Source organism: Chaetodon auriga, chromosome 14, assembly GCF_051107435.1.
Source record: "Chaetodon auriga isolate fChaAug3 chromosome 14, fChaAug3.hap1, whole genome shotgun sequence".
NCBI classification, from domain to species: domain Eukaryota; kingdom Metazoa; phylum Chordata; class Actinopteri; order Chaetodontiformes; family Chaetodontidae; genus Chaetodon; species Chaetodon auriga.
The window spans coordinates 14,243,682-14,260,175 of NC_135087.1; the positions used below are offsets into that span (position 1 = coordinate 14,243,682).

Consider the following 16,494-nt stretch of genomic DNA (forward strand, 5'->3'; position numbering starts at 1 on the left):
TTCTTAAAATGTGTATTTAGGGTAGAGATATCATGCAGGGGAACACAATAACAGCAATCAGTTAATATATATATGTATGTATTTTTAAAGCTTGTAATGTCTAGTCACACCTGAGACTGTGTCAGGGAGATGTAGCTTCAACATTATGGTCATTTTACGATGCAAGACAATGCAGCAAGACCTCAGAATGTTCTTGTATTGGCCTGCATTTAAGCTGTACCTCTACAAATAGTGCTCAGGTTTTTATTTTTGCAATGAAATACAAGACAGAGACTTGTATCGACACACCTCACCTTCTGTGTACCAAGTATGACCAAGAATGACTATGTTATAAGACTTTTATTTTGAAAAGTTGTTTCCTCTTCTACAGTATAAGGATGACCTATGGAACAGTTTTGGTATTTTGCAACACCGAAATGAATGACATCACATACTGTAATGCATTTCAGTCACTTTATTTTCATCCTGTATGTGTTGTGTGGTTTGCCCTGATAGTACTAATATAAGGCATAATGCTGCCAGAACTCTTCAAGGCATGAATCATTACTCTATTAAATGAGATGTTTATAAGACAAGTAATGCACCAGATTTTTCTTTTCCATTAAAAAGTTAAACAGCTTTCTTAGCAATATTTTTCCGGTCTCCCATTTGTTTAGGTAACCATTTATTAATCACTGTTTAGTGAGGAAATTACAGAAATCAGTTAAATGAGCTACTCCATGCATGGGCTGGCAATGCACTGCCAGCATTTATCAATCTCAATCTCTCTCCCAGTGGAAGAAAGTGAAAACTAAGGAAAGTCATTTTGTGCCCAATGAAAGTTTTCCTTTGGAAATTTTGCCTTCCATTAAGAATTGAATTAAGCACTGGACCAGTGCTTTCCAGAAAGCCCACCCCCCTCAAAATACGCACACTCACACACTTCTAATTTGTGATTTATTATGTTCTTGATGTGTTAGGAGCAGTAGTGGGCTGGTGAGTGAGCGGTGGTTTATCCACTCCACAGTGGGTACAGTGTGTGTGTGTGTGTGTGTGTGTGTGTGTGTGTGTGTGTGTGTGCATGCTTGCGTATTTGCACAGAGGAGGGGGTGAAGCAGAGTACGCAGCCATCACTCACTGCTGAGGGTCAGCCCTCACACGTGACAGCAGGTGACCAGTGTCAGACAGGAAAGGTCACAGGCCTGCAGTCTGCTCTCTCCCCCAGTTTACACAGCTTAAAAAATCCTGCAGACAACCAGGCAAGATTTGACTCTAAAAGACAGATTATCCTCCTCTCACGCCGTCATGGTACCATTCTGAGGTTTGGGTCGTGATCAGATATTCACTGGCTGGAGCTGCTAAACGTGCACACTCCCTTTGCTGGATGCCTCTTTGCCTGCTGTGTTCTCTCTGTCCCGCTCTCCTCTCTCACTATTTCACTTTCTTTATTGTCCCTTTGTCTTCAGAACTTAGACAGCACGTAGCCTTTCTTCCTGGCTCGTCTGTCTGCATGGACGCTGATGACAGTGAAGTCTGGAGGCAGTGTTTTTGAACATCTTTCAGCTTGGCTACTCTCTGTGGGAGTCCTCTGACTTGAAGGTACTACCTTATTTGTCTAATGCGTGATGCACATTTGACATTCACCTGTGCGTGTGTGTGCCTGTGTGTATGTATGTGTGTTTGTCTGGACCTTATTCTCGTGTTCACAGGCCCATTAGTTAAATAGATAAAATGCGCTGTTCCTCTTTCATCTCTGTATCGCCTGAGGGTTGTTTTTCCTTGATTGCACTACAATACACAGTGAGCTTCTCCTCATTAGCGGTAAGCATGTTTTAATTTCTTACTTTAGACAGGGAATCGCACAAAAACACATGTTTACACATGCAAATGTTTTTATTGTTGGAAGTACAAGTAGCCAGGTTTTTGTTTACCTTGGTAAAATGTTGGTTGTTTTGGTTTTATTTTTCAGGAAGGATAAAATCTGCCGGATGAAGATTAGCTATGAAGTTTTACGTGGGAAACCTTTGTACTGGCCCCTCCATTGTGGGAAAAGGGCATTGATAGGAAGGCAGATAGAGCTGATCAATAGGTAGTGCAGTTTTCTCCCCAGGCCTTCTTTCATATCTCTCTCTTGTTTGTGTTTTGAAGGGGTCGGGGGTAGGGTCTGGTAAAGTGGTGGCGTGGGCGGGCTTCTGCCCCTTTATCAATCAGGATTTTAATTACACACGTCTAGGGCGACAGCTAGATTAGAAACCAATCGACGCTATCGGCCACAAAATCTAATTACTGTTTATTGACAGATAAGGGCAGGCCCCCTTCACTTTTCCAAATAAGATAAACCTCCCCCCTCATACACAATGAAGAGCAGCGCATACTGTCCATGAAAGACTCTATGATAAGTAAACCCCAGAGCAGAATTCCTCTGTGCTCATGGAGAGATGGTACCTCTGTGGACTTCTCTGTTATAGATGACACAGGATCAGTGCGAGGGAGCCAAATTACACCTCTCCTTTAAACTGCATAAGCTTTGTAATAGTAGAAGCCTTTTGTTAATACACCACATGTGCGCTGAGGATTTGCTTCTCCACTCTCATTCACAGATATTTTAGAACTTGTCTCTGCAACCTTTAACCTCATGTTTCATAAACTCCAGTTTCTCCCTTTTTTGCGCGTTACTCATAAATCAGCGGGGTCTTAATGATAAGTAATGAGCGACCCTTAACCCTGCCGAGCACACACAGGTGAACCATCCCGTCTCCTGTACACGCACATCTCCCCAGAGGACAGTCCATCCTTGCCCCCCCCCCTTGATGTCCTCCTCTCTCTGAGCTGGAAAACACCCTCCACGCCCTCACCCACATCAGCCGTAGTTTTACAGCCTCCGTCACCGCGCAATGCACTTTGCCTTTAAAGCCGAGAATCTGCCTCAGGTAAATATGGAGTAAATGATTGGATTATTGTTCTTTCATTTGGCTGTGTAGTAATGGCTGGATTATAAACATTGCAGAGTATAGATTTCCTGTCAGATCCTATGAATCAGACATCCTTATCTCATTTCCAGACTGCCGCTCCAGCGAGCGCTGCCATCTCCCAGCCAGGGAGTCTGGGAGAGCATGGGGAAGCCATGGACGTGCACACGCGCACACACACAAACGTGAAGGCATAAACATAAACAGACATAAACATAAACAGACAGACAACCAGACAAGCACACACAGGCACACACATATGGGTTAGAGGGAGAGAGAGAGACTGTTGTCACCCAGCACAGCACAGGCACTCCAAAGTCCATTCGAAGATTTCAAAAACCACTTAGGCCCCCTGTCCATATTTGTTAAGCAAGTAAATCTAAGGGCTACAGCGCACTGAATTCAAAGAAAGAGAAGAGACAGCGACGTAGAGAGCATGAGAGAGAGGGGGAAAGGGAGAAAGATGTCTCCTAAATGAAATTTAGGCGAGGGTGGGATGGAGGATGGCTGACAGCAGGTGGAGGGAGAGAGGCTTTGGACCCTCTGATTTGGTTTGAATCTCGCAAAGAAAAATGTTTGGGTTTGAATTATGCAGCATTTTTGACCAGGACTGGAGATTGATGCCTGATTCATCTGATGCTTGGACATCATATCTGTCCTTATGTCTGATATGTTTCATGTTTTTCTCTCTCTGCCTGCCTCGCTGCCTCTTCACTGAATTTCTTTTCACTGGATTACCAACAGTGTAATTGGGTTAGGGAGCTGTGTGGACCAGTAAGCGCTGCACAAGCATGCTTTTGCAGGAATCCATCAAAACTCACCGCAGAACTATGGAAAGTAAACAAAACAACACAAACTGGTAGGACAAAAATGTCGGGTGCGTGTATACCCCTATGCAAGTGTTGACATTGATTTTAAAGCTAAGAACAGCAAACAGAAATGTGAACGATGGTGTGAGCTTTCAGTGTAAGAAAAATGTACGAAAAGTGAAAAAATGAAAGAGGTCCATTTCCTGAAGTTCAAGGTGACGTCTTCAAATTGTTTATTTTGCCTGACCAACGGTCCAAACCCCAAAGACATTCAGATGAGACATAAAGAAAAACGTCAAATTTTTTCATTTCAGAGGCTGGAATACTTGACTGATGATTAAACAATTGTTAAAACATTTGCTGATTTATTTTCAGTTGATGAACTAATCATTTGAGCTCTCGCTTGAACTACATTAAGCAAAAATCTTACAGGATAATTCTGGTATTTTTAAACCTTGGCTCTATTTTTACATATTAATGGGTCTAAATGAAAGCAGGTATCAAAAGTTTTGGATCTGGTCCAGTGGATCACCTCAGCCGGCAGCTGTGAAACAGGCTGCAATATAATCCTTGGTGGCAAACGTGCCCGTCAAAGTGCATCCATTGAAATGCTTGTTTTTGCCACTGACAGGCTCAGATTGTTATTCACAGTGTCTGACAACATTATGGAAACAACCTCTGCAGACATAGATTTTTTTGTTACAGAGTAAACTCATTTTTGTTTGACCAGAAACAGCCGTTGTATCGCTTTGTTCAAAGCCACCAGACTCCTTTCAAAAAACAATCATTTTAACTCTCAGAGCACAGGTGTTGCCTACCACTGCCTTGATCGGTTGGTTTGTTTGTGGTTTTGTGCGACTTTGGTGTAAAGGGTTGAGGGGTTACTTACGATCCAGACTAACATATGAAAACACCACAGCCACACACAACACAAAGAAACTAACTAAAATTTCTGTGTTTGTGAATTGAGACTTTGAACAGAGCGACAAAAAGGATCTTAGTCTTTAACAAAAAAGTCTGTCTCTGTTGGGATCCTTTCCATGATGTTGTCGGACGCTTAGAATATCAATGTTGGTGGCAAAAACAAGCAATAGCTTGATGCATTTGCCCCCAAAGATTACGTTGCAGCCATTGCAGCCCGTTTTGCAGGTGCTGGCTGCAACAATCCACTTGACCAGTCCAAAACTTTTTGTACCTTGTAGTCATTTAGGCCCTAAAATATAAATAACCTTTAAGAAACTGAACAAAGATTCTACAATTTTCATAAAAACGCTCTTTTCATTGGTTGTTCTCCATTAGTGCAATATTGCACTGAGTACATTTTTAACCCTATTCTTTTTGAATGTGTGACAACATCTCAATGACATTACATATTACTGCCATACATCTCATGGCTCCTACTTTTAAGAGAGGATTGTTTATGTTAACCGACAAAAAAAAAAAAAATCACATGTGAATTCATAAATTGGGTGATATTCTCCTCCACAGTCTGGATAATCTTTCTGTGGGTTGTTGAGAGCCGCTCACTGGTAGTTAATACACCTAACAGAGGGAACTGAACAGGGCCGCTGTTGTCATTCCTTAGTGCTGAAGCGCTGTGCCATTACATTTATAGATTTTCTCTTTGATGGGATAATTTGGTCTTTTATATCTCTCACAAATGAAGTGATCCTCAGTGCTCCTTGTGCAGCTCAATGTGCAGGTCCCATTTTCAAATACAGTTAATTGCATTCGAAAAGAATCAATGATACTTTCACGGTGACAATATCATTCTTTTAATGTCACTTAATTTCCTCAGTGAAATGATTACATCAATAGCCTGGAACCCATTTCTATCTTTCAGCATGAATTAATCTATTAAGGACAATAATTACACGTTTGTAATGGATAGGTTTTTGTGCTCAGAAGTAAATGCAGTCGAGGCTCTATTGTGCGCTGGGTTGTTGGCACTGTCCTGACTGTCATTCATTCAGTTTATGAATCACACTATCACCCTGGGAAAATAAATAAATAAGGGTACCTCTGTTGCAGCTCCTTGGTGGCCTTGTTGTGAGATAGCCCTCCCTCTAGTGGAGATGATAGAGTTGGTTTCTGCTGTCAGTTGGCTTTTTGCTCTCGTCCACAGCTGAGGCAGTCAGTCAATGATGGAGAATGTAAAATGTGTGGAGGGAAACCTTTCACGAGACACGAGAAAAGCAGAAAATATAATCTCAGTTCTTTAAATCAAATGTCTTGAACGAGAAAGGCCTCAGAAGTTGTAAGGTGAGCTGCACTGCTGTGGAAGTGTACATTAAATTTGCTTTTACATGTTGATGTCTGTGGCACATGAAATGTTCTGCCACAGCATTGACAGTGGATCCCAAAATAGGGCCCGGGGTCCTCCGGGGCCATGCAGAGGGATACTACAGGGGGCACAAGTTTTAATTTCACTCCTGTAACAACTGCTTTGATCATAGTTTATTTTCATATGGTGGCCTTTGCAGTGTCTCACCTACAAAAAAACTGTATACCAAACTTCATGAAAGAATATATATATTTAGAAAGCACCTAAAAAAAAAATCAAATTAAATGGCTTTTGTGAACGCCTGGGTTATGTGAAACAGAGACTGTATAGACAGCACTGCTATCGTCCTGGTTTTTATTCATCAAACCAAACGACTGCTGTGGTGTTCAGCGTTTCACGTCTGCTGTCATCTGCCGTTTCTCAGGTGAAAATGTACAGAAGCAAAATGAACCAAATTGGAGCCTCTGACAGATCCCACACACTTCAAACGGCTTTAGAGGTTGTGACGGAGAGCACGCAGTCTAAAAGGAGCGTTTCCTTACGGCTGAGGTGCTTACAGACATGCACGGAGCAGTGAAACAAAATGATAAAGGTCGAATAATACATATGCGCTCAAAATTCAGCGGTATTCCTACAACATACCCCGTCACACAAAAAGTCAAAACTGTCACATTTCCAACTTATTTTCCCTTTTCAATCACACTTGACCCCGCTCAACCGGGTCCCACCGCCGGTGGAGGTGTTCGGTTTGGCCACAGGGCGCGCGCCGGAGGCGGAGTTGCTGGTGTGGCTGCGGTGTGTGCCAGTTAAACGGCGCGCTCAGACACGCAGAGCCACACCACCACCGCCGCTACAACCTGGAGACACCACGTCTACTGTGCGCTGTGCTCAGCCGGGGATGTGACATGACTTGTCCGAGTAAGGTACACTGTGTTCATCAGCCTGTCCTCTTGTTCCACGCTGGAGACACGTTGTTTAGTTTTTCCCAGTTTTGTGTACTTTTTGGGGGGGATGAATTTGAACCTTTTTATGCGATTTGAAATGTAGCTTCGACGCACCTGTAGCTACTGTAAATGACATCAGCGCGCACGCGGGTTAGCTCTAATTGAGGCGTGTGCAGTGCACGCGGACCTGCTGCCTCGTCCTCTGGGAATGGTGACTGAATTACCTTATCGATTTGACCATTACTGTATGCATGGAAAGGTTAAATATGGCGACTTTTAAGGCCTGCCCGTCAGTTTATTTCCACATAAATTGTGAGGGAAAATTGTCTAAAAAAAATGCTGATTTATTTGCTAATTCATTGCAAAAAATATAGATTAGGGGATGCTAGGTTGTTTCACAGCTGTTAGCTCTTTTTTCCCAGGTCAAAATTGTTTACATTACTAGATTACAGAGATGTTTTGCATAAAATTGACATTTAATCAATCGGAAAGTTGATTAAAGAAACATCATGAGGCTTCACGTTGGTTATGTTTAAGTTCTGCTGTATGAAGAACAAAATTATGGTAGTATTTTTTTTTTAATTTTTTAAATTTTTTTCCACTAATAGATGTATTATTATTAGCATTTAATTCACTTTAAGTGGCCAGTCTGCTCAAAGTTTCTTGAGTGTGCTTAAATGACCTCCTGTAACACAGCTCTTTATTTCCTGTAGGATGTTTTTTATTGCAGCACCCATACATACATGCAGCACATGTAAACAAACAGCTGCATATGTATGTGGGAGCTGCACAGAGTGAACAGCTGATACCTCTGATGCTTTATAAAAAAAAACAGAAATCTCAATCATTAACAAAAAAAAAAAAAAAAAAAAAATAGAAAACTTAGATAATCAACACAGTCCTGCCCCGGTCATCACACTCCTCTAACTTTGTCATGTCATCTGTGATCAAGTGTTTGTCTAGAGCAGCTCTATTCTTCATTTGTATCGGAGCCCATCCTGTCAAATCAACTGTCACATGTGGTGACTTTTTTCATAACAGAGCTGATAAGAAGCGACGATAGCGGTGGCAGGACTTTCATAACTCACACTGCGTGACAAAAGTCTGTGTGGTGCCAGTCGGAAACCTCAGGAGGCCGAGGGGAAAATATGCAGAAATGTGATTTGTCAAGTGAAGGCAGTTATCAACATGAAAGACGGTACACAGGTTAGATACCAGGATAATACTGCAGTCTGTCACGAGGAAGTAGCCTGCCTCCTCCTGTGGGTCTCTGTTGAGTAGAATCAAAGTCTCTCGCCTTTAACCATGCTGGATCAGCTCATCCTACGACTCGAATGTGTGTTTTGTGCAGTGATTTGACTCATAATGAAGGATTTATGGACAGTTTCTTTAGCTAAGCGATTGTTCTTGAAATATTTAAGACTTTTGCACCCAAATGAGAGAGACTGGAGTGCCACAACTTGAATAAATAGCTGACAGTTTGACTTTAAAATAGAATTTTGATCAATAATGAAGTAGAATATACAGCACATGTTGTGTCTTGTTTGTGCCTTGTGACGTGTACAGATATGCTTTATTGTCTTTTTTTTTGTCCCGTGTTCGGCGTCTTATTGAAGCCTGGGAACTGTGTTTGATGGCGAACTCATTCCTCTTTAAGGAATTAAGCTGTCGGTTATTTGATTTGGCATCAATCTTAATTGGATTTTCATTTATTTAGGCATTTGTTTTTGTCACAAAAAGAGAGCAGATGCTGTGTGATCTGTGGCACTGTGCAGGCGCTATTGCTGCACATCAATAGGCCTGTGATGATCAATAGGGATTGCGTGATGTTTTTGCATTGATTATAGAAACGTGAGCCGATGAATGGAACTGGACTCCTCTCCAAGGGTTATACTGCTCCTGTTCGGCAGAGAAAGCTGGAGAGCAGTGGAGCGACCCAACACACCTTTTTTTTTTTTTTTTTTGCTTGAATCTGCTGGTAGGTCTGGACTCCTCCTCGCTCACTCCTGTTTTTTTACTTAAGTGGCTGAAGACCGATGTCAGGCGCCTTGTGAGTTTTAAAGAAGTGGGCAAGCTGCTGTTTCCTTTCTGCTTGACTCAGCCAAGTGTCAGCCATTGTCGGACCGCTCATTTCTCCAATAAGATGCCATGGTAAGCTCTGTTCTTATAATGTGGGGATACAGTAACATGGAGACCCTCACTGACTGTGAAATGCTATCTGCATTCTCGGCATTCTTACTGAGCTTGATCAACAGTGAAACACAGGCGGTTCTAAAGCTGGGGCTAAAGAAGACAGAGCTGGATTTTCCGCTGCTTTAGAAGCTGATGGGCTTCCAGAATATGAGTTATGGCTCGAGATCATCTCTCACAGGTGGTGAAAGGTTTCACAATGGTACCTCACATGTAACACCGGCAAATGGAGCTCGCGACACGGCTCAATAAATACATTTACTGTCCTTAGTGGTTTGAAAGCTATTGCTTTTTGAGAGTGAAGTGCTGCAGATGCACTCGACTGCGTGCTGGAGCTTCTATAGCGTGGCTCAGGCTGCTGTCAGGTCTTACTTTGCGGCGTGTTATATCACAGCACATTTTGGTGTCTTAAACACAGGAAAAGTTTTCCTGTTGCCATCGTCAAGTTCTGAACTGCGAGCTGCTCGGTGAAGTTCTCTGTGACCGCTTTGGCTTTGTTTGCGGTGCGTGTTGGTGCACGCATGCAGAGAGAAAATGCTTTTCTTTGTAAATTCATGGAACATAGAAACGTTTCATTTTCTACAAGCCAGTACACAAAAGACACAAATCAAGCTTTTCTGAAATGCAGCCACTGATACAACCTCCCATTATCTTCATTTATGCTTGACTTTTGAGTTTCAAGCATCCAGAAGTCTTTTTGTTCCCCTCAGACTGAAACTTTGCGTGCTGGCTCTTCTCCTAGTCGCATCTCTGTTGTTCATGTGAGAGGTTGTTCGGTCTATGTGTGTGCGAGCCATGTCAGGCGTGTGTATATATATGTGTGTGTGTGTGTGTGTGTGTGTGTGTGTGTGTGTGTTGTACTTGTGCACAGTGGAGGTTGCGAGCGAGCGTTTGGATCCCTCCTCCTCGGTGCTCCGTCGGCCCCTCTGTCGCTTTAAGTCCTGCCCCTCAGAGCCAGCCAACAGCAGCTGTTCCATATTCATCAAGCCCTTGAGTCTTAAAGAGCCCTATCCCGACCATGGAAAGAGTCATTCCTCTCGCTTGCGCTCTCATGCTCTCTCCATCTTAGCGCTCATCCCGCTGCTGCCTGCGCTTCTCTCTCTCTCTCTCTCTCTCTCTCTCTCTCTCTCTCACCCCCCTTTACCTCTCTTGTCTATCTGTCCCTCCCCCCTTCATTCTCACCCCTCTCTCTCTCTCTCTCTCTCTCTCTCTCTTATACACACACATTCACTTACATACACACAGACACTTTCTCTCTCCCACACATATAGACATAAACACACACACATACACAACACACACACATGCTCACACACACACGCACCCAATCAGTCCATCAGAGTCCAACATACCTGTGCAGGCTGGGGGGAGCGGTGCTGGAGGGGTTTTTTCGCCAGCGTTGTCTCTGAGGGTGCTGTGCTATCATTTGGGGAAGAAGCGGGTCTCAATTGTTTTCTCTTTCCTCTTCCTCTCATTCCTGGAATGCTAAAACTGGACTGATGGACATTTCAGAACTTTGTCTTCCAGACCCTCTCAGCTATCATAACCAGTAGGTGCACCTCCTTTCTTTACTTCCTCCTCTCATTTTTGCTTTTAACCCCTTTGTTGTGATGCACTTTTATTTCTTTGCCGTCTTTTTTTTAATTTTATCCTCGCTTGCTCTTTTAACAGTGTCTGCTTTAGTCCGCCCTCTTTGTCTAGGAACTGAACTTTTTCTTGTTTTAGCAGTGATGTACTTTCCCTTCTCACATCTGCTCACACTCTTAAACATGCACTTACTGTTGTTCATTGTTTTAAGGGCTTTTAAATCATGTAAGACTTGACAGTACAGAGCAACAGGGCAGGTGCAACTGCGTACGTGTGTGTAGTTTTATTGTGAGAGCACATCATGTGTGCCCGTCTTTCTAAATTTCATTCAGAGCATGGCTGATTGATTTAGATTAGCCCCCTCCGCAAAGGCTGTATTTTGCTCTTGTGAAGAATTTGGGGTACCTGTCCAGTAGGGTTAGGAGGTTGTTTGCTGATGGCTTTGTTCCTACATCGGGCCGCCCAGGGAGAGCGAGAATAATATTTTAAGGAGATGAGATTAACGTGAATCCGTGGAATTGGAGGGGATAAATTACACGCTGTAATATCTGTAGCTCGAGAAAGACGAATGAAAGGACCCTGTAACCTCGGGGAGCTGGCAGGTCCGTCCCAGCCAGCGGCACGCGAGGCAGGCTGCTGTCTCAACAGCTCGTGGCTGCTCGGACAGTCTGAGCTCACAGTCCCTACCTCACCTCAACTCTGTAAATCCATCAGTGACTTACATTTGATGCAGAATAAACTATCTGAAGTTGTGGAAAATATTATTTTTTTTTTCGTGGGAACAGCTTTATGTGCAATATTAATGTGTTTATTTCAACACGTCTCTGTTAATGTATGAAAAAACAGACTAAAAGATTTGGCTTATTTTAAAGATTTGTTCCAATTTATAGACCATTTTTACCACAATCTTTATTGTATTTGTGTATTGTGTGGTATTTTTATAAGATGTTATTGCTAAAGAAGTATACATGCAAAAGTGTTAATTTGTGGAGGACCAGTCAGATGTTTAAAGACAGTTCAAATACTTGTCACAGTGGTCTGATGCCTCCGTGCTTTTCCACATTTATGCATTTATTTGAATTTTTATTTTCTTGAAAAACAGTCCTCTTCAAACCGTGCTTTCTTATCATTTGTCCAAACTGAGTTTTCTTGTAACTTAATGTGCTTATTTAATGATACTATTATTTAGGAGTTCATATTTTTTTATTCATTAGATTTTAAAGCAACGCATAAAGTAAAAATACTGAACAGAAAATAATTCAGTGTAAAGTTGGACAGCTGAATTCTACTGTTTTGGTTCAGTTAAACCATTTCTGTACACACATTCTTTACTTCTGCAAAGTCTTTTAAGAAAACAGAGTAATATCTTAGACACACACGCAGTCGTCTTTGTTTTTCCTCTGAAATGGATTCTAAAATTTCGCCCCTCTCTCAGATACACCTCCACACAAAAGGACACAGGCAGCAGTGACAGAGTGGCTTTTTCTGTAACACGTCAGGTATTATACATTCAGGTGTGTTTCTAGTTTTCATTGTAGTATTCTCTGAAAGTACTCTCTAAATTCTAAGGTAAAACTACGATAATTAATATTTAGTTTTTAAGCAGATCTTTACACCACCCAACCATATACGTCTATTTAAAAATGTGAATATTTGATTATTCCTAAATCAGTCATTTTCAAATTATTTTTTTCCTGCACATGCACTTTCCAACACATTTTGAACCACGTTCATTATTAAAACATTATTAAACATGAAAAGTTTTTCAGTTATTGTTCGAAATCATTTGTCTAAAATGTCTTCAGTCGACTTTATTTGACTTTGTCTCCTCTCAGGTAATCTGGCAAAATTGAAATGTATTTTTAATTTAGCTTTTACACTCAAATATTGAATCCAGTCTATCAAATGTAAAATAATAAGTTCTTAAATATGTCCCTGCAAAATATTTTTCTGAAACATAATGCAATTAATGTTTACTGTTGTTAATTTGTTATTTTTCCCAAAACACTGCAGCAACATATTGACAGTTTGCAATATTTTTGGAGATGTAGTGATGGTGTGCACTGACTGTGGATACAGTAAAAGAAAATACTGATTAATATTTAATGCTCCTCGACACAAGAAAGCAATAGCATTTTTGTGTCCATAATAAAATGTTCATAATATTATGCAAACACATTTAAAATAACAGCATTTAGTCTTTCAGAGCTGAGTTGTAAACAGGTGTTTGTCGTCTTAATAACTTGAGTGACTGTAAATGTGTCAAGAAATTGCTTTTGTGGATGTAATGATGATGATGATGATGATAATGTAGTAATCTGTCACAATAACACGTAGAAATAATCACGATGGTAAATGAGCCTTTTCCTGATGACACGTCCACCACCAGCAGTCACTTGTGTGTGGGATCTCTCCAGCGTTGGCCTCACTGTGCTGTTCTCTTTGGTTCAGCAGTGGCTCTCTGCTGCTAATTGTGCAGCGGCATTTGCAGCCCCTCACTGTGGGCTGGATGTGGCCGTGATGCTTGGGTGAGAGGATTAGTGGGACGTATGTGCTCCATGTAATTAGCACAGCACTGTTGTGGAATCACTGTAGTAATACACTCTATAGATTGACCCGAGGGCATCGCCGCTGCCTGGGAATTAGATGGAAGCAGAGTTTTGCCTTCAGAATAGAGAGACACGCTCCTCTTGTCTCTGCACACTGGAGATATATAGAAATGTGTGCTTATGGGAGCTATTATCAAGTGTTCTGATAACACAGCTTTTGCTGAAAGTTTTATCATCTAGGATGCGTATTTGCTCAAAATTGGCATTGCCACTGGGCTGCAGCCCAATAAACTCGACCTGTTATTTACTTTTGCTTGACTTGTTTGAGTGTAAGTATCCTTTGGCTCATGCAGCGAGACGAGCCGTTTGCTGTATGAATCTGACAGGCTTTTTTGTTGAGCTTGTATTGCGGTAACAGTTTGCGCCACTCAGAAGTGAGCCAGTGCTGAGGATTGTCAGTTTGAGTTGCGAGAAAACACACACAGCCTGAGCGGCAGTGAATTGAGATGTGACTTCTCTCTGCTTCTAAATGTTCCTTCAACACCCTCGCTCTCCTTAAGCCCTGGCAGAGCCACTGCTGTAAAGCAACTAGGCTATCCAATTTCCCTTCATGAAATAAGAGCTTTTTAATGTATTTTTTAGAGAAGCAGAAAGAAGTTAGCACACAATGATGAATTAGATTTCAATTTATTTGACTTCATTCCCAGCTTGCTGCATTAGAGCCTGCAAACAGCCATCTCCAGCAGTCCGTCCGCTTCATTCTTATTAGGTTTCAGAAAACAAGGCGAGGGAATTGCATTAGTGTATCTTAAGTTAAAAGCTCTTTGCTCTTTGACCAAGTGTTTCATTGTTATTGGGTTAATCAGATTTTTGCTGTCTTCATGGAGATGCTATCGCAGGCTAGAGGCAGTGGTGGGTAACCAAAGCAGCCGTGCACAGACACTATCCAGATGGGATCAGCTTACGGTAATTTGGTTTCAGAATACATTACCAGAAGAGGCTCCTGGCCGAGAATGGCCACCCCGCTATGAGCCAGGAGCTGGTGGCCTGTGTAGCTGCGGCATCCATCCCAGCTGACCAGCCGCCCCACCTGTCCCACTCCCACCCTCCTCAGCTCTGAGGAGGTGCTGGGATATGTGTCTTTGAAAGAAAACCTAATGTTTTAAAATTCAGTTTGTCACCCGATTCTAAATACTTCTTCCTTGTACCAACAGGGCTTTGTTGTCCAATTCATTAGAGAGATTCCTGAGTCCACTGGCCACGCTGGAGCCCTCTCATTTCTGGTACCTAGTATCATTACTTTCACTGTAAATATGTCACTCAGCTCAGGCTGAGCGGGGGGAGGGTGGAGCATGTTGTCCCTCTCCAGGCCAAATGGGGATGCAGGTTATACTGACACTGTCCGGATTTTCACTCTTCTGTAGCTTCAGAGGTTTTCGGCATCATACATGCTGGGCTTGCTTTTAAGGAGCTGCTACATTAAACTCACCCGTTAATTTGTGGTGGCCCTTTATTTCCCAGGCAATTAATTGGAAAATAAGAGTAAGAAAAACATGTAACAACCAGTCTGAAACCTGACACTCTGTTTAATATTATGCATAAAATCAGTGTAAAAATGGTCATATTGCAAAGGAAGTTTTTTTTTTTCTTTTCATACTAACCAACATGCAAGTGTTACATTTTATTTTTGACATTATTGGTCAGTTTTGGAAATTGTCACCATGCCATTATAACACACTGTCTCTTGAGACCCCAATTGATGTTTGGCCTTTACACCTCTCACTGATTAGCTATCGTGCCTCTTTTGGCTATTTCACAACATCCACCCGCCCAGAGACCACCAACCGTCACCGCACGCGTCCCTCCTGATTCCTCATCCATTGTAACCTTGGACACCTCCACCGCAGTGTGAGAATCTGTTTAAAAATAACCAGATCCATTAGTCTAGAAGGATAATGCTAGCCTACGTGGGCTCTCATGCCCTTGTGGCAGCAGAGTGCTATCACTGACACGGTGCGTCAGCACTTCTTCCTGTTGCTCCAACATTGAAGGGCTCCTCCTCATTTACACACACATGCGCGCATGCATGTACGTACACACACACACACACACACACACACACACACACACACCATCTGGAACACGGATGCTGAGAAAAATAACTGAGTCACGAAAAGGGCTGTTATTGCAGTAACACACTTGAAAACATACTGAAAACAGTAGAGTGGTAAATTAGTTTCATGAAGTTTTCTGTGTCTGTCAAGTTTGCCATGTTTCATACGCTCCTCTCCGTTAGTATTGTGTGACATGCATCCCTGGCCTGTAGATTAAAATGCTCACTGCAGTGCTGCTGCTTTTCCACCACTCTGTCCTAAATGCAGTGGGGGGGAAAATTCCAGGTCCACTAATTCACACTTAGTGAGAAAATGTGATGTAAGGTGGGTAACTATATGGGTGTTTATCAGTGAAGGCTATTGGTATTGAGCGGGCAGTTGTTTGAAGGTTATGTTTCGGAGCAGTAATTGAAATGCAAAATAACATTAGGATCGATGCTTAGCTTTGTTTATTTATGAAATCAATATTGAATCCGTCCGTCACGGTAGCCGCTCTGATTCCCACTGACAGCTTCACCAAGTCTTCTCTACATGACCGGGGCGAGCCTTGCCCCCATTACAGCTTTTAGACCAAGCACTTTTTTTTGGAAAGCTGTGATTAAACGTTTGAGGCTCATATGTTTAAACACACGCTCTTTCCCATCTGTGTGAGGGGGAACGTGGGGGCAAGGCACGACCAACTGCTGAAAACTGTTAAATTAAAAAGTTTGATGCAGTTTGCGCGCTTACCAGTAACTATGTCATGGATGTGTCTCCTCGAGAGAGAGAGTACTACTATCACTCATCCCTGATTTGCCCAAGGGAAGCAGATGTGACCAATAACCAGCCATTAACATGGCAGTGAGCAAAAAGGCAGCCACTATAGGCCTAGTTTCTGTTTGCTGAACAGGAGTTTCTACTGACGTATTTGTCTCTATTGAACCATGTCAACTATGCATTGTTCATAACAAAAAACCCTTTGCTTGAATTTTGAACGGTAAATTATGTTAGACAACATTGTTGTTTCTGGAAATCAGAACTGGATTCTGTACAAAACTAAATATAATTAATAAATACGTGATAGTGTGAA

General features: G+C 42.2%; 1 protein-coding gene across 6 annotated transcripts in view; it reads left to right on the forward strand.

Moving 5' to 3' along the window:
• Positions 1–6,897: 6,897 nt before the first annotated feature.
• Positions 6,898–16,494, forward strand: part of esrrb (estrogen-related receptor beta) — a 43,191-nt gene continuing 33,594 nt past the window's right edge. For 2 of the 6 annotated variants that reach the window (XM_076748171.1, XM_076748170.1), the window contains exons 1-2: positions 10,561–10,724; positions 14,526–14,594. In XM_076748171.1, the coding sequence (XP_076604286.1) occupies positions 10,675–10,724; positions 14,526–14,594 (119 nt within the window). In that variant the 5' untranslated portion in view covers positions 10,561–10,674. Of the gene's footprint in view, positions 6,965–10,416; positions 10,725–14,525; positions 14,595–16,494 lie in introns of those variants that run through there. The other 4 variants (XM_076748173.1, XM_076748175.1, XM_076748172.1 and 1 more) reach the window with 4 other exon arrangements.